At 32.6% G+C, this 22367-nt stretch overlaps 4 protein-coding genes across 4 annotated transcripts; 3 read left to right on the top strand and 1 right to left on the bottom strand.

Annotated features, from left to right (window-relative positions):
- Positions 1-87: 87 nt before the first annotated feature.
- On the bottom strand, positions 88-12844 carry LOC115882169 (mismatch repair endonuclease PMS2). The gene is made up of 15 exons (XM_030900053.1): positions 12631-12844; positions 12394-12553; positions 12181-12337; positions 11933-12121; positions 11640-11878; positions 11293-11585; positions 10994-11231; positions 10047-10256; positions 9805-9986; positions 9305-9543; positions 7760-8114; positions 1350-1519; positions 997-1300; positions 677-925; positions 88-618 (listed from the first exon to the last, which is right to left on the bottom strand). The coding sequence occupies exons 1-15, from the start codon at positions 12715-12717 to the stop codon at positions 550-552; spliced, it is 3141 nt and encodes a 1046-aa protein (XP_030755913.1). The 5' UTR covers positions 12718-12844; the 3' UTR covers positions 88-549.
- On the top strand, positions 2003-4631 carry LOC115882170 (WD repeat-containing protein CG11141). Its single transcript, XM_030900054.1, has 9 exons — positions 2003-2022; positions 2190-2644; positions 2726-2857; positions 2912-3072; positions 3137-3272; positions 3323-3528; positions 3583-3972; positions 4034-4320; positions 4394-4631. Exons 2-9 carry the CDS (start codon positions 2279-2281, stop codon positions 4543-4545), a joined length of 1830 nt encoding a protein of 609 aa, XP_030755914.1. The 5' UTR covers positions 2003-2022; positions 2190-2278; the 3' UTR covers positions 4546-4631.
- Positions 5183-6975, top strand: LOC115882171 (glutamate-rich WD repeat-containing protein 1). Its single transcript, XM_030900055.1, has 6 exons — positions 5183-5715; positions 5770-5988; positions 6042-6163; positions 6211-6380; positions 6441-6655; positions 6790-6975. The coding sequence occupies exons 1-6, from the start codon at positions 5278-5280 to the stop codon at positions 6925-6927; spliced, it is 1302 nt and encodes a 433-aa protein (XP_030755915.1). The 5' UTR covers positions 5183-5277; the 3' UTR covers positions 6928-6975.
- Positions 12845-13011: 167 nt separating the features above from the next.
- LOC115882250 (PAN2-PAN3 deadenylation complex subunit Pan3) lies at positions 13012-22127 on the top strand. The gene is made up of 9 exons (XM_030900186.1): positions 13012-13271; positions 13329-13652; positions 13740-13960; positions 15728-15974; positions 16028-16283; positions 17229-17376; positions 17461-17603; positions 17751-17918; positions 19948-22127. The coding sequence occupies exons 1-9, from the start codon at positions 13211-13213 to the stop codon at positions 20216-20218; spliced, it is 1839 nt and encodes a 612-aa protein (XP_030756046.1). The 5' UTR covers positions 13012-13210; the 3' UTR covers positions 20219-22127.
- Positions 22128-22367: the final 240 nt, after the last annotated feature.

Here is a 22367-nt window from a genome sequence, read left to right as displayed (position 1 = left end):
TACTAAGTCTGTCAAAGGCCATGTTCGCAGAACTTGGGAGTACAAATCTAAAGATTAGTGGCGTCTTTTTAGAAAAAACGAAAAATGTAAATGCTTAAATGTTTATTTTACAAAAAGTTGTAGATGTTGATATTGCAAAACATTTCTACCACCAACTAAGAATTAAATTAATTTTTACTTTAAAATTACTTTATTGCTTAACACTTGACTTAGTAAAACTTTTCGGTACATATTGCTTACTAAAATATAATATATATATATATATTCTTATGGTGCTTTCATTAATATAACATGTCATAGATATAGATTATTAATGCAATATGATTTTTGCGCATTTTGAAATGCAGTCAGAATAAGGACCCTGTTAACAGTATGAAATATGAATATTATTTGTTCTTCACTGAACTTTGCCACAACAATTATTTAATTTAGGTAATGTAAATATACCTTTAACTCAGTCTTATATTTATAAAATTTGTTTCAAAACGTTTAACAATATTATAAAATAATAGAATATACATAAACATTCAACAAAAAATATCAAAACATTCAAACAGGATTCAGCAGAGATTTGTCGGAAGAAGCAGCTGGAGTATTGTCAAATTGTCTTAAGTGAATCTAAAAAAAATACATAAACTTTTTTGTTATTTATATAAAAAAAATTGTATTGTTTTACCAAAATATGCAGATTTACTTCAGCACTTCGGCTTAGGAAAGGAAAAAATCCTCCTGTTTTCAAGTGTGCTAACTTTGCTTGTGGGTAACACTTATAAAGTTCATCTTTTACAGAAGAGCTTAAAGGGGCATCATCAAAAACATCAACAATTGTCACAGGTATTTCTGTCAGTTTATGAGCCTCAACATAGCCTCTAATGCAATTCAGAGTCATGCGACTTGCCAACTCGCTTTGGGAAAGACTTTCAAGCTAAAAGAAATTATTTATTAATAATTAAAAATATTTACATATTTCTCATAATATAATGCATCGTGTACAACCTTTTCAACCATAAAATCTACTGTTCTAACCATATCAATGTCCTTTGCAGGTTCAGGTTCAAAATTAGACATAAGCATTCTTTTTAAAACTAGTGATGGTAACATCCAATACAAAGCTGCACTTTCGTGACCCTTAAAAACACTAGTGTCTGAAAACGAATTGCACAAAATTAGAGACGCCACTCTAGGACATGACGATGTGTATTCGGCGAACTTTTGAGCCAAATATCCACCCAAAGAAGCTCCAAATATATGAACACGGTCTAAATCAAGATAATCTAACAACTTCCTAAAACCATCACACCTAAAAAAAATTGTTAACTTTTCCTGTTACACTTGGGATTATAAGTTACCAATCCTTAACATTCCAGTATGGAGGTGCCTCTGCCAAAATTATCCGAATACTTCTTGCTGATAGACCTAGTGCTTGTCTAAAAAATACGTCAGCACTCCCAGACACTGGCGGCAAACAAATAAGGGGATTTCGAACACTTTTTGGACCACAATCGTAAATACGCCAACCCTAGTGAAAAATTACTCGTGAGAAAAATGTGTCTTGCAAATTTTCTTGATCAAAACTATTATTTAGAAATATGTTACTTTAGAATCGTCTGAATCCACTACAATTCTCCTTAAAGGTACGTTACTTCGAAAGCTGAGATACTCTGATGATTGAGACCAATCGCTTAAATTGCTCATTTTATTATAAAAACTTAAATAAATCCAAAAAAAAATAAACAAAATAAGAAAATATAACCTATCTATCAAACTTCAAACTCATTTTAGAGATGTTTAAAGATATTAAAATGTCGCCAACATTAAGAAACTAAATAAATAATTATAATTCCTATATAATTTACATCATATACAAGAAAACGTATATGAATAAAATCTTCTTCGATAATATTTTTATGTAAGTTATTTTGTTATTTTATATTTCTCTATGGTGTTACGTGCTGTGGTTACGTGTTACCCGGTTCTGTGGTTACCCGTCCCTCATCTTCTTTCAACAAGGCTTCAACGAAGGTTGTTGCTATTTATCAAATAGTTTTCTATTTATTGACCGCTACCTATTTGACGATAAATTATTCATTTTTGATATATGAATTTGATATATACATCCGTGTTCTGATATGATCTTGATTATTCCCATTATTCATGCTATTTAATTCAGAATTGATGATTGTTTATAGGTTAATCCCAAGGGCTGCAGATTTATGATTTATTTGTAAAATGATTCGCATTAACATTAACTGGGATTAAGATATGGAATTTAAAGAAAATGGCAAAAGTTCAAATATCTGCTTTGAGGGAATGGGAGCCGCTAACAGATCTATTGAATAAACTACCTACAAAAACTCAACGAATATTTAGCCAAGATGTGAAACTAACTTGTATCGACGCCTTGCCAGAGTTTCTTGCACTAGGGACAAATGTTGGAATAGTTTACTGGTACGACAGGAAAGGAAAAACATTACAAAGATTACGATGTGAAGATTCCAATTGCCCTCTGACATTTGTACGAATTGTTTCAACTGTGGAGTACATGGTGGCATGTGGAAATCAAAATGGAAATATTACAATATTTCAGATACCAAAACAATTTCCAGACTCATTGCCTCAAAGTCTTAAACCTAAGCAGGAGCAGGTAAATACATATGCTCTGTAAAGATATTCAGTGTATTATTTTAGTTCTAATTCTTCACAAAAGATCTTTAATTTTCATTAGGTAGAAAGGTATACAGTGAGTGATTTACACAAGGCTCCAATAACTGCAATAGAATGGGCTAAAAATGGAATGAAACTATTTTCTGGTGATAAAAATGGATGTGTTGTTCTTACCGAAATAGATTTTTATTTGGTAATATGTTTAATATAATTTCAAATATTAGTCAATAAAATATATCACTTTCAGCATATGTGTAAGTCATTAGAAGTACTAAATGAGGCATATGAAGTGGTACAGTTAAGTTATGCTCAGCAAAGACTACTTATATCCACTACTTTTAGGAGTATAGTTTGCTACCAGTTGGACAAATGGAAGATTTGCCAGATTGGAAAAAAGGATCGCAAAATGTAACTAATAATAGTCTTATTATTTATCAGTTTCAAGTTGAATCTCTATCTGAAATCATTGTAGATTGGGAAAATTTGGTTGTTTACTTTATCAGTACGGATTTAAACCTACCGATTTATTATTGTATTGTACCAGGCCTGGATTAAGAATCTGGATATCCGATTTTGAAGGCAATGTCCAGAAAACATTGTTATTTAAGGTACTATTAGTATTTTAAAATAAATAATTTAGTGTATATGATTTTTTCAGGACTTGCTATGCAAAGAATGTCCCCAAGTGCCATTACTGAACCCTGTTTCAAAGGAACTACAAAAATTAAAGCCACAGCAAGAGCCTGCATTTGGAAAACTCCACTCTTTTTGTGATAATCTTTTAGTTACTCATAGCAATGATATTGTATATATTCTTGATCCACAGCAGATGTCGGTTTTGGCCACTATTTCTCACTTAAGAGGGTAAAGAAATATTCTACATTTAATAAAATTTTAATGACTTTCTTAATGCATTAGTATTTTGGACATTGTTACCTGCAAAGATGAAATCTTTATACTTGAAGAGGAAAGAAGCTTATTGAGGATAGCCTTTCATTCAGAAATGGCTAAAAGTCAGTTAGATCTAAATCCCTCATCATCAACAAATTTTAATCCATTAGACTTCAAAACTGACCTTTTCACTAAACCTCTTGAGGAAGAAGATACAATCATTAATGCAGAAGAAGCACAGGAGTCTCCAAATGAGATATTCAGAAATTTTGATGAAATTGGCAAGCAAAATTTCGAAGATGATATTCTGTTTAAACAGTCCAAAAAAGTAAGAAAGAAATACACTCACAAAAGTAGGGATAGTGTGTTGAGTTCAAGCTCGACGAGTTCTGAAGAGAAAGATCCTAATTTAATCAGGTGAATTATATAATTTTTATTTGTTTGTATAGATATTAATGTAATTTTTTTATTTATATAGACCTACCCTAATGAATTTAAGTACAGTAGGTGTTTTACCAGATTTACGGAGTCCTGAATCTATTATAAATGATATTGAATATAAAGAGAAAATACTGGCTGATGTTTTGAGTTTAGACAAAGTGAAAATATCTTCATCTGAGGGAGAAAAACAACAGTCTTTGGGTAACATATCGAAATTTGAATCATCAAATCGAGCATTACAAGTAAAAGAAATATATTGTATACCTCATTGTAAAGATATAGCAATAACGAATAATGTTGGCAAAAAAACAACTAATACTCAAGGTAAATTATATGTATATGAGGTAGTCATAAATTATGTGTATACAGGTTTTTTATTATGCTTGATAACTTTTAGTGAAAAGCATTCCTAACGAATGGAAATTGAGTAATGTTCAAATAAGTACTAACAATGTTTTCACCAATGCTCAACATTCAAAAGCCACAGCCTCGCTTGAAAGGAAATCCTCAACTACCGATTCTATATTAAGTGATTGGGAAATTGTATAAATATATTATTTATTCTAATTTTAGCAGCTAGATGTAGTATTTAAGATTTTTTTTATGCTATGTATCTAAATAAACTTTTAGTTTAATACGTTCGAATTTTTACTTTTATCATATTTTATATATGATCGGAGACATCATATATTTATTTTTATTATTTTTTGAGCTGAAACTTACACAATTTGAAGAAATTTAAATGCAAATGCCCAAATTTTAAAAAGCAGTAGTGCCACAGAGTGGTGCTGACTGAATGCCGTAAGGGCAAGTGCACATATCTGGATTGGATCGGGAGTTGGATGTTTCCAGAGTCGTAGATCCTTTCCATAGAAGAAATTTTAAAAAGAAGGTAACAGCCTAGCTATGTAGAAATTATCTTCGGTTCGTATTCCGCGTAAACCTGACGTTAACGCACCGGTCAGATGACCCCAACTGCTGGCGTTGTGCTGGCGCCTAAAGCCGGAGTCTCATGCATCCGAAATCCGATGACACAACGATCCGACGGTGCTCCTATTGGTCGAAATATTTTGACACCAATTTTTATTTGGTATTGGTGCACTATTGGTGGATGTCGACAAAAATTTGGATGCGCACATATCTCTGCGTTAACTTAACATTTACTTTTTAGTTATTCTATGGTTTCTAACCTGAACAATTTTTGTAAATTTTTTGTTTATTTTTCACGTGTAGGCGCTGTAGGCCGTAGGCTTTAAAATCTCACTCAAGAACTAATTCGCGATGTCGGATAATGAAGATATGGAAGTTTCTAATGAAGATAACGAGGAAATGGAAGATACAGCGGTAAATAATTCGGAAAATGAGGTTTATTTGCCGGGAAAACCTCTAGAAGAAGGTGAAGAGCTAATATGCGATACCAGTGCGTATGTAATGTACCACCAAGCGCAAACCGGTGCTCCATGTTTAAGTTTTGATATAATACGAGACAGTGCAGGAGAGGATAGAGAGACGTTCCCTTTAACTGCCTACATAGTAGCAGGAACGCAAGCACCCCAAACTCATGTCAACAATGTAATTGTAATGAAACTGTCGAACTTACATCAAACAGGTAATACTAAAAATGAGGACGATGACGATTTGGAAGACGAGGATGAATCAAAGAATCCCAAAATGGCTGGGGCACTAATAAAACATCAGGGTTGTGTTAATAGAGTTAGGGTAAGCATTAATATTTTTTTATTGTCTTTTAACTTAAATCTTGGAGTATTTTAGAGTACAGTTATAAATAACAACATTGTGGCGGCAACTTGGAGCGAATTGGGTAGAGTTAACATATGGAACTTGATGATACAATTACAGGCTATTGATTCAGACCAGCTTCTTATGAAATATAACAGAGAGAACAAAGCAAGCTCTGCTTCTCCTCTTTATACATTTACAGGACACTCCAAGGAAGGTTTTGCTATGGACTGGTGTGAAACTGTACCTGGGGTAATAAATTTCTCAATAATTAAGGAAAAAAATAATGTATTAGTATCTAATAGGTTTTAGCAACTGGAGATTGTAAAAAAGATATTCACATTTGGACACCATCTGAAGCAGGGACGTGGAAAGTTGATCAGAGACCTTTAATTGGACATACAGATTCAGTTGAAGATCTTCAATGGTAAAAGGTTTTTAATTTATTTTTATCTCCTAAACATGTACCTTTAGGTCCCCAAATGAAAGAAACGTACTGGCCAGTTGTTCAGTAGATAAAAGTATCAGAATATGGGACACAAGAGCTAATCCTACCAAAGCGTGCATGATAACTTGCAATGATGCACATCAAAGCGATGTTAATGTGATAAGCTGGAATAAAAATGAGCCATTTATTGTTAGTGGTAAGTATTAAAATATTTTTTTACCTCCTGCTTATCAGACTAATGATATTTTATACACAGGTGGAGATGATGGGTTCCTTCATGTCTGGGATTTAAGAAAAATTCAAACCAAAACACCTTTAGCCACATTTAAGCATCACCTTGAACCAGTGACTACGGTGGAATGGCATCCAAAAGATTCAGCTGTTTTTGCATCCGGTGGAGAAGATAATCAAATTGCTTTGTGGGATTTATCCGTTGAAAAAGATTCAGAGACTGAATCAAATGAAATTGAAGTGAGTAGCTACATTATTTTTTTGTGGGATATTATTTAATTATATATATATAATTTAAATATTATATAATTATATATTATATTATTAATATAATAATATAATTTAAATAATATATATTATAATATATATTTTAGGGGGTACCACCACAACTATTGTTTATTCATCAAGGACAAAAAAATATCAAGGAACTACATTGGCATCCCCAACTCACCAGTGTCCTCATTAGTACAGCAGAGAGTGGTTTTAATATATTTAGGACTATTAGTGTTTAAAAAAAAAACGTATTTTTATCGAATATATATTATAAGGCTTAAAATAAAGTTGTTTTTCTAGTTTTATACTTCAAAGAAAAATTGTAAAAAAAGTATGAAGTATATAAATTAGTTCAGGCGACTAAGATTTACCAAGTGACGCATTGTTGGTCTCCCATGAGGACAATTCTATAACAAAAAAAGATTTTTTTTACTAAGGATCGATTTTTATCATATTTAAATAAAAAAAAATGATCTGTATTAAGCCCCGTTCTCAGGGCTTCATATTGTCGAGCGACACGTCAAAAAAACAATGAGATTTCCAGAAAATACGAAATTGACAGCACACATCTCATTGGTTCATTTTGAGCCTTTAAAGCCCCGTTCTCAGAACATCGGTATTGTCGAGCGACACGTCAAAAGAACCAATCGTATATATATGTTACGGTTAAAGTCCGATGTCCGGTTAATGTCGACATTAACATGTTAATGTTTGGGTTAGGTTATGTTTTTGTTTGTTTTGTTGTGTGTTATTTTCGAGATTAACTGGGTAATGTCGACATTAACCGGACATCGGACCTTAACCGTAACATATATACCATATAGATCGCAATCTAGCGGATCTTCTCCCAATTTCTATTTTAGGACTGTCGAATTCTTTTGGTTTCCAGAAACTTCCGCTGTCTCGTTCGAGATTTTGCACCCGCGTCTGTCTAAGAGATGGCGTGCTACTGAATTTCCGTAAGATGTCGCCACGCTTCTTGGTAATATAAACACGCTTAGTGGTTTTTCGTTCTTCCGACAGATGTCGCTATACACCTTGACAATAATAAAACAATGAATTCTTTCTTACCCATGGTTGATCTATAGTGCCCATATGGTCTAAAACTCTCCTCATTTCATTTTGCGACAGGGCTTTGCCTACCATAATGCTCTTTCTGCACGCTCTGGAAGCGTACATAGCCCTAACTTTGGACGGAACGCGATTTTTCGAGTAGTTCGAGTCGTCTTGCAGCATAAAAATCAGTTCGTCGACGTCCGACTTGCCAAAAACCACGTTATTGCTGATGGGCACTCGAGTTAAGTAGACTTTTTGCGAATCTTCCGCGTCCACTTCCTTTTTAAAATGGAACCCGTTCCGCCGGAACACGTCCTCGTGTTCCGTTATAACGCTCTTGGCCGCCGCGGTAAGTTCCAACAATTTTGGCCTAAAATAAAATAGTTTATTTTTTTGGAGGGTGGAATTATATTCGGAAAACCTCGCCAGTATATTTTCTAGATAAAAGTAAGTAAATAACTTTGTTTCGAAGATACAGGGTGTGAATAGATCATTCCTATTTCGTTTTTTTCCAAGTAATTTCTGAACTAACGTTGATATTTGGATGAAAATTAAGTGTCTTTTTAACATAACAAACAGAGTATTATTTAACTGAGAAATTTTATCAATATCATTATGACCCCTTGAAGGGAGCGCCACCTACATGTTTTTTAACTGTTTTGAAGAGTAATAACGTGCGCGTTCAAGGAACACAGCGGCTGACCGACCGCCGAGTATTTTGCTCAGCGGCTGACTGTTTTTGCGTGTAAAAAGAGACCGTTAGGGAAACCGCTTACTCAGCTACTCAGCCGCTGACCGTCCCTGAACGCGCCCAACTTTTCGTCCAAAAAAGGTCTCTTGGTAGAAACCTCTACGAGTAATGGTCCTCGAGATATTTAGAATCGAAATAATCAATACATGTCATCACGGAAAAATTACATGTTGACTAGATAATATTAGTTATTTGACTGAAATGATAAATTTGTGAACTTTTTATCATAATTTTTTCTAGTGAAAATATGATCAAACTGCATCTTTTGAACCTTTGTCAGAAAAAAAAATCCAAATTCATTATTTCAGTTTAATTACTATCCAGTTCACATTTTTAATTTTTATCAATGATTGACATATACTGATTATTTAGATTCCAAATATCTTGAAAATTACTACTGCTAGCGATTTTTACCGAGAGACCTTTTTTATGTAAAAAAAAAGGACGGAAATGTATATTTTTTCATTAATTAGTTAATACAGGTACGGACGTAAAGATATTACTCTTAAAACAGCTAAAAATATGTAGGTGGCGCCCACTACCAGTATGAGTCATACTGACATCGATATTGAGTTTCTCATGTCAAAAAACACCCAGACACCAATTTTCATTCAAATATGGGTGTTAGTAGTAGCTCAGAAGTTAATTGAAAAAATCGAAATAAAAATAAACTTCTACACCCTGTATCTCAGAAACGAAGCATTTTACGACATACATTTATATGAACTTTTTTACTTATTTTATCTGCAGAATATACTTCCGAAGTTTCCCAAATACAATTCGGACCACCAACAAAAAACGTGGCTTACACTACAAATTTTTGAGTGTCCATAACGGTGTTGAGTTGCATTTGTTCGAAATTGTATTTTTCGTCCGAGGCATGCTGATCAACAATAAAAAGGTCATTGTTCAGTTTGGTAATAATAAAACCCAAATTAAATTGTCCGATGATATCCATTTTTTCAAATTCCGCCTTGGAAATATTTTTTTGTAATTCTTCTTCGGCGTCTTTACAATTTTTCGGATCCAAATTCGATCTAAAATGAATCTATACATTTCTATTAATAACCTGGTTTTCACACACAGAGTGATACAATATTTTGAAGAAATTATGTTTATATTCAATGATTAAAAATGATTAAATATAATAGAGAAGGCGTTATTTTTTCATTAATTAAAAATACTAATAAATATAAATTAAAATATTATGAATATAAGGACAACATTTATAGGCTTATTTAACAGTAAATCAATATATTTTTTATTTGAAATAATGTTTCCTCTAGTTTTTCTAACAAAAAAACTCTACCTTTTTATCTTTTTCTGAATTATCATTTTCAAGCTTCTTTTTTAAATGTCCCTTCAATGTATCTATATTTACATCCAAAACAACTCCTCTTCTAACTATATTTTTACGTGGACTATCAGAAGATGCGTTATTTGCATTAGTATCACCGTCATCTGAGACTATTTCAAGTTTTTCCTCTACTTCTATAAAGTTATAAAATAAATTACTTTATAAAAAAACACTAACAGCTTTAGCTTTATTACCTATAAGATTTTCTTTAACATCATCATCTTCATTTGTTAGTTTACATCCAATGTCTACAAAAGATTGCAAGTTTGCCTCTACTTTAACTTGAGTAAAAGTAACATTTTGACTGACTGTAGAATTACAAGATTCATTTAATCTATGTGTTCTTTTAACATCTTCCTCAGTATCACTACTATATAAACCTGTCCGATCTTTTTCCTCCACATCTATTAAAATATAATATTTAGCTAATAAACATTGAAAATATTGTTGCGAAACCAGCTCTCTAATATGACTTTCTGGAATCGCATCAATGTAGAGACAAAGCGATGTGCGCGTTCAGGGACGGTCAGCGGCTGAGTGGTTGAGTAAGCAATTTCCCTAACAGCGCTTTCAGATGGAGCGGAGCGTCGGCGCTGTTTTTGTGCTGCTTGCTTTTTCAAGATAGTCGTCAAACGAAATCATCCTTACGCGTATGCTCCGTACGAGCATACGCGACCCATGTGAAATTGTTCATTTAAACTTATGGAACTCGCGGACGCTCCGCTCTATCTGAAAGTGCTGTAAACGGTCTATTTTTACACACAAAAACAGTCAGCCGCTGAGCAAAATAAAGTCAGCGGTCGGTCAGCCGCTGTGTTCACTGAACGCGCACAATGATTCAGGGTGCATCCACACTCCACATTATGACAAACACAGTGTAGAATTAAATTTCTATATCAGCAGTTCAATAATTTATTATATACCGTATGATCGAAAAAAAAACGGCGTCCAGTTGGCTGGGAAATGACGATCGATGACATTTCCCATATAAATTTACATATAAAATGACAGCGATCTTCATTTCATAGCCATCGTTGACGCCGTTTTTTCTCGATCATACGGTACCTATACCGCAAGAAATGTGTTTTCCTTGATTTTATATTGAAAACTATTATCATTTATTTGATTACCAACACATTACCAATAAGCTTTTCTTCTTCATCTCCATTCTTTGACAATTTACAAGCAATGTCCACAAAAGATTTCATTTTTTTTTCATCGTTAACTTGATTAATTGTTAATTTTTGACTTGAATTATATGTCTCATCCGATTTGTATTTCTTTGCGAATCTTTCCATAAAAGAACTCAGTTTTATATTGCCTTCGGTTTGACTCCTTTTAATGCCCTTACCACCGCTATTACTTAGTTGTCTGGATATCTATAAATATAATTAAAATTTGAAAATAGTATTAAATAACCAAAAACAAAAAAAATCATACATCCATATTTTGCATTTTATAAGTTGAAGGTAGATCCTTAAATGCTTCAAGTAGAGAACTTTTTACAATGGCTAATAAAATCTTCTCATTCTGCAAAAATATCTGTCTCTTATCTGGTGTGATATTCACATCAACCAAGCTGGATTTTGTGGTGATGTTTAAATAAACAAAAGGATACTGTTTGGAATTAAACTGTCTGTAGATTTCATTGACTAGTTTCATTAGTTTGTGAGGTTCACAAGGTCGTCTATTGATGTAGTAAAATTGTCTGTCTGAAGAAGATCTCCCACTGCCTATCAAGAAAAATATATATGAGAACTTTATAATTAATTTATTATTAAAATTACCATGCACAGCAGTCGATATTAAACAATCTATTTCAAAAGGTAATTCATCTCCAGGACATAAAGAAACACAGAATTCATTAAGAATTTCTTCTTCTGGTCTGACTAGTTTAATTTCTATTAATGTGGCTAGTTGTTTAATACCAAAAACATTAACAATATTTTCTCTTAAAGACTTGTTACCATCGGTTGACACAACTTTGGTTTTTGTGCCATTACTTGTAGTGTGTGTACAGGAGTATCTGCAATTTTGTTTTTAAATTTTTTGTTTTAATAAGTGAAAAATATCTATTTACCTTATTCCACTTGGAATAAGACAGTAGGCATAAAGCAGTGTACATAATTTTGTAAATTCCTTTCTCATAGTTTTTAAAAATTGTTTTCTCCTAACGGGAAGTGTTGAAAATATGTTTTTTAATATTACACTTGTTCCAGGTTGTCTAGCAACAAGTTCTTCACTGATAATTTTTCCATCGGCGTTATACCTATAAATAATCATATCATAATACAATAGTTTATGCCCAGATTATAACAATTTTCTTGCTTAATTCTTGTGCCTGTATCAACAGAATAATGCCTTGTACTGATTTCGACGTCACAAAGTGAACATAGAGAGCTCAGAGCTTCACCTCTAAAGCCCAATGTACAGAGGTGTTCCAGGTCATTAAATTGTTGGATTTTCGAGGTAAAATGTTTCAAAGCTAATAAAAAAAATTGGTGTTAGAGTATATACAAACAATAAGATTATTCTCCTTACTCAAATTTTGAAAATTATACTTTTTTATTCCCGTTCCGTTATCTATAACTTCTATAGATTCTGAGCCAAATTCTTTGATATAAATATCAATAATACTGGAGTCAGCGTCGATGGAATTTTCAACTAATTCCTTTAAGGCTATGGAAATGTTTAATACTACCTGAAGACAAAATATATTTTGTAATCTCGGAGCTTTTTAAAATTGAATGAATTAAAAGTAGAAATAGTATTTTGTACCTGTCCTGAACAAATTTTATGGACTGTGGCGTCATCGATGGGTTTGATTTGTCCACTGTTTTCGATGTGAGGCATGTTCTGATCCATTATAAGTATAATAATGTATAAAATAATAAATTAAAGGCGTATTAAAAAATATTACATCTTTTATCTTTTATAAATAATCATTTCAAATATAAAAACTTATAAATAAATTTAACGTCAATTTCTTCTTAATACTTAGTTTTCCGGCCTCAGACGCCAGGGCTATTCGGCCATTCAAATGTCATATAATGTCAAAACTTCTTCTTTTTCGATATGATAGCCGGAATAGACGTGTATTTATATATGACATGTGTGTCAAAACCTTGAAGCTGTGGTAAGTGTGACAAAGACAGAAAAATCATGACAGAGTGAACGAATATTGTAAAATGATGGTGACAGCTTGCAACATTTGTCTTTGTCAAAAATATGTAGTTTTTCCAAGTTAACAGAGCATATTCGTCTCTAGCCTATATTTGTTATAATATTATAACATATGTAAATTATTTGATTAAAGATATATTTCTTCTATTTTCCTACTGCATACTGAATAGCGCAGATGGATTGGATATCTCCAAATTCCCGACCAAACACTGCTCTCTCTCTGTTAGGAAGAACCAGTAATAAACATAAATCTTGATAGTGAGTGGTACAAATTTTTACGATATTTTTTTTAGCTCACACAACCGAGTTCGTTCCGAGAGTGAATAGTTCTTCTAACACTCCAGTCTCTCCTAGCTTTCTAAACAGTTCTTTCACATCTGTTTCGCCATCAACAAGTTTTCATCCAATAGCAAAGAAATTTGATGAACATGAACATATTACCGCTGGTGTAACGCCAGATACTCAATCACCATCTCATTCTATCGCTAGTTCACCGATTTTACAAGACAAGATAAACAACTCTACTAATGGCTCGGTCATTGTACCTGCATATCATGAAAATGTCGGAGGAACAACATATTTTTATCAATATCCTACTGCTACAGAAAACAACATAAGTAAGTTTATTATTTTCTTTTTTATAAAATCAAACTAATTCATCCCTTTGTATTACATGTGTAATAATGTTTTTTTCTTCCTTACAGAAAATGAACCTGTACCCAGCACAAGTACAACATCAAATGACTATACCACTTTTCCTGGCAAGTCTGAACCGTCATTTTTTGTATCTGAAGAACTAAAATCTGACATAATAAATCGTAACTTATTGACACTGCTGCAGCCTGATATAGCACAATATCCAGATCTTCCACAGGAAGTTGACAGTTACCACGAGCTTTTCCCTTTAGAGCCTATATCAAATCAGGTATTTAATTCTATTGCATACTACCTTTTCTACTTCTCAGTATGGTCATAAGTAAAAAAATCATATTTTCAGACCTAGATATATTGATTTTTTTATCAAAACAAATTTTTGTATAATTTTTCATCCTTCATTTTGTCCCATATAGGAATAATATTCTAAAATATTATTTTTTGTGGTTCTTACTGCTGTTAGGTACTTCAAGAAGAATTGTGCAAAATTTTATACATCTGGACCAGATAGTAATGAATTTTCTTACAAACTTTCATCTCTCTTTTATTCTATATGCAGATGAATTTTTTAAAACTGCTTTGTTGCTAACTAAGAGCAACTAAGATTTATACAAACTTCTTCACTCTTAAGGGTATAAACTTCCAAATGTCGCTTCTTATTGTATAATAACACTACTTAATAAACATTTATACAGTATTGCATGCCTCTGGGACAACCAGTTTAGGCTGTACAGGGTATCCCATTTTTGTGTGTTTTATGGATTTTCTCGTTTGTGACTAGAGATACAAAGATGCGGTTTTCATAACACTGTACTACTTTTTATGAAACATGAGCTTTCTAAAAATATGGTATATTTATTTTCATAAATAAGGTAAAAAAATGCATTGTTTAATTTTTTATCATAGGTGGCTGATTCAAACTAGGTAGTCAAAACAAACAAATAATTTATCCGACTTAAAATTTTGGTTATTAACTATTAACTACTCCATGCTAGTTTCTGTGTAAAAAATGCATTATTTAATTTTTTATCATAGGTGGCCGATTTGAACTAGGTAGTCAAAACAATCAAATAATTTATCCGACGTAAAATTTTGGTTATTAACTATTAACTACTCCACGCTAGTTTCTGTATAAAAAATGCATTATTTAATTTTTTATCATAGGTGGCTGATTTAAACTAGCTAGTCAAAATAATCAAATAATTTATCGACGTCAAATTTTGGTTATTCCACGCTAGTTTCTGTGTGTAGAATTCTTAGTAGAATTAAATTGTATTTTTTTGAGGAAAGTTCTGGGGTAGTTCTGATTTTTAATTTGTTCTTTATGTTTTTGGGCCGCTAAATCCGAATCTGAGGTTTAGTTCATTTTCGGTGCAGTTTATTAAGAAATCGCGACGGAAAGCAAAATTATCTGGTTAAATTAAATTAAATAAAATAATAATACTCTTTCAAACTAGATTGATTTATGTTAAAAAGTTAAATAAGGTATTTACTTTATTTATGAAATTTTGTGCATTTTACTTTATTTTTGAAAATAAATATAGAGTATATTATATTTTTAGAAAGCTCATATGAAATAAAAAGAAATTATATACAGGGTGTCCTATTTAAAAAAAATAAGTTTTAGACATATTTAGAAAATGACAGCTCTCAGCGAAAAACTAGTTACGCCAGTGGATTCTGCATGAAAAACTCTACGGAAAGCAGTTTTCACCTTTTCAAAAAGTTATAGGATAGGATAACCGAGGTACGAGGAGGGTCGAAAAATGCAATATTTTCAAATTGGCCCTGTATTTCAGGAACTAAGAGGTTAAACAATAGGCTAATACAAATCAGTGTGTAGAATCTTTAGTTTTATAAAAAAGTAGCGTGGTGCTTTGAAAACCGCATCTTTGTATCTCTACTCATAAACAAAAAAAAACATAAAACACACTAAAATGGGAAACTCTGTATATTGATTACCATGTCAGTCAGCAATGATTTTAAAAAAGTTGGGAGCATATTTTGTTTTTTTTTTTTCATAAAAAAAATGTTGTAGGCTCTTCATAAAGCCCATTTGGGCTATCAGGCCTCCATGTACAAGGCGACACATACCAAAACTGGTGTCCACTATTGTCTGAGACGAATCCACGGGTTTCGGTTACAGAACGTTAAATGCATGGCGTTTGTGGAAATGTGGAAAAAGCTCAATCATTCCAATATAGTTAATTTAAAGGAAGTGTTTACCACAAAAGCGTTTGGTGATAATTCTATGATATTTGTCTATAGTTATCATCCAGGATCAGGTACTTATAAGTATTAACTTTTTCAAGTGTTTCCTTTATTATTTTTTTCCTAGAAACTCTACTTAACAAACATTTTTCAACTGATCAGCCCGGGTATTCAGATCCTTTCACAAACGACGTTTCGACACCTAGACCCTACAGTTATCAGAAGAACAATTTACTTAGGCACCAACAGAACAACAAACTTCCAGAACCCTTAATATGGAGCTACATTATTCAGTTAACATCGGCCCTCAGACTGATCCACTCCTCAGCGTTGGCGTGTAGAAGTTTAGACCCAACAAAAATTATTTTAACTTCAAAAAATAGGTAAGCCTTATTTTCAGGGTGGCGCCTCTCATACGACGCAGAGGTTCCAATGAGAATGCTAGATTGTATTGAAATTAAACTTTGGGGGCATATGTTTTTTTTAAATTTTTTATAAAATTGTAATATTTTTGGCATATTTAACATTTTCTGAAAATGAAGAATAATCTTTAAATTTCAATAAAATCTACCTAAATTGGAATTTACTGTGTTTAGCTTGATATTTAATTAAAATAACCATTGTATGTCAACTCAAATTAAAACAACCTGAAAATATATGTTACCGTTGCTGTTACCAAAAGGCCATTAAACAGAGAAGAAATAATTTTACTATCTGACAAATCTGGCAACCCTGTTCTGCCTCTCATTACTAAGTTTTTGGCACACAATAGATCTTTAAGCTCGTAGTGATTAACCCCCCTTTTACTCATTCTACATTACTCTAAGTTTTTATCCCAAATTTTTTCTTTTGTCGAAGTTCCACCGCCGACGCAGGGGGCGGGGCCACAGGCGTCCGCCTCCAGAAGCGATCTTCTCACTCATCGTGTCACTTCTTCTCAGTGGAAGGGAAAACAGAGTTATCTGTCTTTGTTACATTGCATGGTAAACTACAGCCGTGTCATCTTTTTTTAACGCATTGAAAATCTCCTATTGCTCTGTTTGTTGTATGCTGAAATGAACTAAAAACATATCCAATTTATAGGTAATATCGAGCAATTTTGCTTTTCTATTATTAAACGTGACCATATCGATATTTTTGCCTGAATTCCTCTTGTTGTTTTAGATCCGTTTATCAGATAATACATATGCTCATAAAATGCTATTTCAATACAATCCGTCGTTCTCCTTGGAGCTTCCGCGCCTGTGTGACAGGTATAACAGGGTGGTCCCTACCCTGGATAAACCGATTTATAAGGGTTTGTTTTAAATACTCTGTGTTTAATATAGGTTAAGATTAAGCTGTTTGGGTGTTATGGACGTCATTCTACACGAAAATAATTCGAGCATTAACCATCTGGCATTGGTGCATCATTATCAGCAGGAAGATTTGACAGCGCTGGGGAAATTGGTTCTTGCCTTGGCATGCAAGTCGACGGTAAGAAAAACATTTATTTCCTACGCTAAAATTAAATAGATTGAATTAAAAACCTGTGACAGTACATTTAAACTACTCCGTTAGGTTGCCGTTCAACGAGAAAACATATCAACGGCAGTCGATATTGTTAGTCGTACTTACACCATGGACCTTAGGAACCTGATAATGTACCTTTTGACCAACCAGAGGAGGAGCGTCACCGATTTAATGCCCATGATTGGAGCTAGGTAAAAATACCGTACAATCGAGAGAAAAAAACAGCGTCGTAGTGGTCTTTGACACAGAAAATCCATAGCAATTCAAAGGTTACTGTGACGTAGCTTTTTCTGTCGTTTAAACGGAAGTAATCTAATGTTTTTTATTATTTTTTTTAGGTTTTATACACAACTGGACAATTTACATAATCACATAGAAGTACTGGACACCGAACTATGTAAAGAGGTCCAAAACGGCAGGTTGTTTAGACTGTTATCGAAACTGGGTTCTATAAACGAACGACCCGAATTTAATATGGAGAGTACCTGGTCAGAAACTGGCGATAGGTAAATATTATTTTTATTTGCAGTTAAATATTAAATAAAATTATATATTTTTGTCCACCCAGGGAATATACAGGGTGGTCCGAACTGTATTCCGGAAACTTAGGCAGCATATTCTGCAGATAAAAATAAGTAAAAAAGTTCGTATAAATGTATGTCCTAAAATGCTTCGTTTCGTAGATACAGGGTGTTGAAGTGTCATTTTTATTTCGATTTTTTCCAAATAATTTATGAAGTAACGTCAATATTTGCATGAAAATTGGTCCCTGGGAGTTTTTTACATGAGAAATTTGATTTTGATGTCATCATGACTCCTACTTGTAGAGGGCGCCACATACACATTTTTTAACTGGTTTGTAGAGTAATAACTTTTTGTCCGTACCTGTATAAAACTAGTGAGTAAAAAAATATACATTTAGGACATTTTCTACGTAAAAAAGGTCTCTTGGTAAAAATCGCTACGAGTAATGGTTCTCGAGATATTTGGAATCGAAATGATCAATATCTGTCATCATTGACATAAATTAAACATAGAAATTAGACTGAAATCATAAATTTGAAATGTTTTGTGTCAAAAGTTCAACAGAAACTGTTTTATCATCATTTTTTCGCAAAAAAATTATGATTAATTAAAAAAAATAAAAATTTTCCAAATTTATTTATTTCAGTGAAATCGCTATCTACTTAACGTGTGTTTATTTTTTGTCAATAATGACATGTATTGACTATTTCCATTCTAAATATCTTGAGAACGATTGCTCGTAACAATTTTTACCAAGAGATATTTTTTACGTAAAAAGTCACGGAAATGTATATTTTTTCACTTAGTAGTTTTATACTGGTACGGACGAAAAGTTATTACTCTTCAAAACAGTTAAAACATATGTAGGTGGCGCCCTCTATAAGTAGGATTCATATTGACATCAAAATCAAATTTCTCATGTCAAAAAACTCCCAGACACCAATTTTCATCCAAATATTAACGTTACTTCAGAAATTATTTGGAAAAAATCGAAATAAAAATGAAACTTCCACACCCTGTATCTCCGAAACGAAGCATTTTAGGACATAAGTTTATATGAACTTTTTGATTTATTTTTATGTACAGAATATGCTGCCGAAGTTTCCTGAATACAATTCGGACCACCCTGTATAATTTTGACATACGAGACGCACAAAAAATGACAAGACAGGAAAGAATAATCGACTTTTCAATTAAAACGACAGAGCATCTGTCACTGTTATATATTTTTTGTTAGGATTGGTTAGGATTTAGTTTCTGAGGAACAGACTATAACGGGTGACTCGGTTTTTCCAAAATAAGCTCCATATATAGGATGAGAAAAACTTATCTATTTTGAAAAAAGTCTGTCCTAAACTTATCTAGTTTTAACGCGCCCTGTATATCGCAATTTTATAAAAGTTCTTACAGCGCTTTCAGATGGAGCGGACCGTCCGTCGTGTTTTTTCAAGATAGCCGTCGGACGAACTCCGTCGGACGGAGCATACGCGCCCATGTGAAATTGTTCATATAAACTCATGGTACTTGCTCGAAGTTGCGGACGCTCCGCTCCATCTGAAAGCGCTGTTAGGTTATCAAGGTTATCTTAGTTAGTTCAAGGTTATTTTTTCTTGAAAAGTTTTTCGCCGCTAGAAAAAAATCGACAAAATAAAAAAGGTATTTTTTGTAAACATCACTGCATTGATTCAACGGAGACCAATATTTTAAATAGTTTTTTTTGGGCTTTGTGTTTTTTTGCTTTTTACGACAGGAGGATCTCCTAAAACATTAAGGACTCTTTGTCGGTTAGGTTTTCTTAGTAAAATACCACTGACAAGTTGGTTTTCGTTGGGCTAATGCCCCAGTGGTGTTTTCAAAAAATAACTATGATTTTGTAGATTTTCTTCTAGTGGTAGAAAACCCAGGATTCTTTTCAAGAAATGAACCTGCCTCAAAGGTATAGACATTTAGTATTATCCTTATATAAGAATATATAAACAAGGGTATTATCTTTTTTATTTGTTCTTGCAGATACATGCTGAAGTTATTTCGCGACTACGTGTTCCACCAGGTGACGGAGGAAGGTCAGCCCTGGCTGGACATGGCCCATGTGGTCCAGTGCCTAAACAAGCTGGACAGCGGCGCGCCCGAAAAGATCTGCCTCATGTCCAGGGACGAGCAGAGCGTGCTTGTGGTGTCCTACGCCGAGCTCAAGCACTGTCTTGACCAGTCGTTCCAGGAATTGGCGGGCGCGTCGCTACTGCACCACGAACTCGCCTCGGGCGAGGAGAACAAGCTGTAAAAAACTATATTGTTACGTGTAGTTTTTTACTACGTATATCCCTTTTGTAGAGGGGATATCTTTTATTTATTCGAAGGAGCGAGTTATACTGTATTGTCGTGGCAAAATGGCGTTACGTTGGGTTTTGGAATGGCATTCATGGTTGTTTTCTGTTAGGTTGATTTCTATAAAAGCTCTGAATTGTAAAGGGGAAACTGCGGCAACATGTTGTGCAGTTGTATATAAGTAAAAAAGTTCATACCCATTTATGTCCTAAAATGCTTTGTTGCGTAGATTAGGGAGCATTTTTAAAATCGCCGAAATTTGTTTTTTTTTTCGAAATATCTAGTACATAAACTTTTTAAAAAATCCGAAAGGTGCATATGTTTAACCTCACAAAACTGCAATTCTTTCCCCATTTAACCGACTTTCTAACTGTTTCCGAGATCCCCATAAAGAACATCGTAGAAAACTCGCTATTTTTATGAAATATAATTTTATCACACATTAATTTATTTATAGCAAATTTTTATGTTAGTGTTTAACAAACGTCGTATAGGGGTCGACTCGATAGAAATTAGCATCCATTGTCATTTCAAAAGCCACTGTGACGTCATTTTTTTTTCTCAGATCGTACGCTACGTTGGGTCAGTGCAATTGTTCGGGGATTCACTGTACGACGAACTACGAAATTTATGCTATAATAAGAACGGTTTTTGGACTCTGCCTTTTGTCTGCCAAGTAGTCACACTTACTTTTTATTTCGATTTTTTACTGAGAAAAGAAAAAAATATATATTTTTGGCACATTATGATTTAAAATTTGCTTTATTGTTTGTGCTAATTATGAATGAAATTGTATTTAAGTTTGAGAGCAGGAATACAGGGTAGTCCACTTTTATTACCTGGACCATAGATAAAAACAATTATATCAACATATCTCCAAAATAATTTGGTTTTAGAAAGATGTTAAATTTTCGAAAAAAATATCGATTATTTTTGAAAATTTCAGCAAAAAATTATTAAAACTAACCATTTATAACACTGTGTTGATATATGAAACTTTCCTCCTAAAAGTTAGTTAGTTTTTGATAGTAGTGACTGAAAAATAACTTTCCAAAAAAAGCAATTTTTTGTAAAATTATTTCTTTAAACGTCAAATCTGTCATATTTTAATTGAGTTCCCAGGTTGATTTTTTTCCATTTTCAAGCAAACCATTTTACTAAGTAATACATCTAATAAAATATAACTAATAAGTAATTGTTAGCAGTTGCCATTTTGAATAGAGTAAATTTTAAATCAAAATTTCTAAAATAATCTATCTCATATTTTTAAGCCAAAACTTTATAAATTTATTTTTTTTTCTTCTGAATAAAATATAAGACCTATCTTAGCATTAATTTATTTGATGCATATATTATAATATTATTTCTTTTAAATTAAGAGATAATTTACAGTGATGATTTTAACGCCCTATATATCTTTTTTAAATAATCCTATAAAATTCATAAATTACTTTTTAAATGCTTTTAAACCTTTAGGTTTATGCCTTTAAGCCTAATTTTTTTATTCTTTTTAGCGGTACAAATTTTATTGTTTGTAAAATCAATTAATCTTGACAAAAGACATGTTTTACTGGATATTAAAAACAAAGTCACGAAAAATTTAGGAATTATTTTATCAATTTTTTAAAACATTTTTTTTTCCTTACTAATCAGAGTTAGTAAAATTTGTTTCCATGAAGAAATATCCCGAATATAGTATATAATTGAACCCGAAACGTGTTATATTCTGTCATATTTCTACAGCTTTTTTATGTTTTATATTAAAATTTTCAAAGAAATGGCACTCTTTTGGTAGGAAAAATACACATTGTACAGATCCAACGTAATTCTCATTTGACAAAAAGGAAAAACACTCGAAAAAAAAATGAAATCTGGCAAGACTGCGCGTGTTTATTAGTGTGATTTAATAGTAACGTTTTCAATAATATTTTTGATGAAAAAAGCTCACTATTTTATCCACTGACGATGTTGAAGATGAAGAAAAAAAAAAGACTTTGTCGTAAAATTGTAAAATATTAATGAAAACAACCTGCAATTCCATTGTTTTTAAATTATTGAATAGATATTTTTTGCATAAGTTATATTTTCTTCATAAAAAATACAAA

Source organism: Sitophilus oryzae, unplaced genomic scaffold (assembly GCF_002938485.1).
Source record: "Sitophilus oryzae breed Bouriz unplaced genomic scaffold, Soryzae_2.0 scaffold_177_pilon_pilon, whole genome shotgun sequence".
NCBI lineage: Eukaryota > Metazoa > Arthropoda > Insecta > Coleoptera > Curculionidae > Sitophilus > Sitophilus oryzae.
The sequence above is the reverse complement of the archived record's forward strand: the minus strand, read 5'-3'. Positions and strand labels throughout refer to the sequence as shown.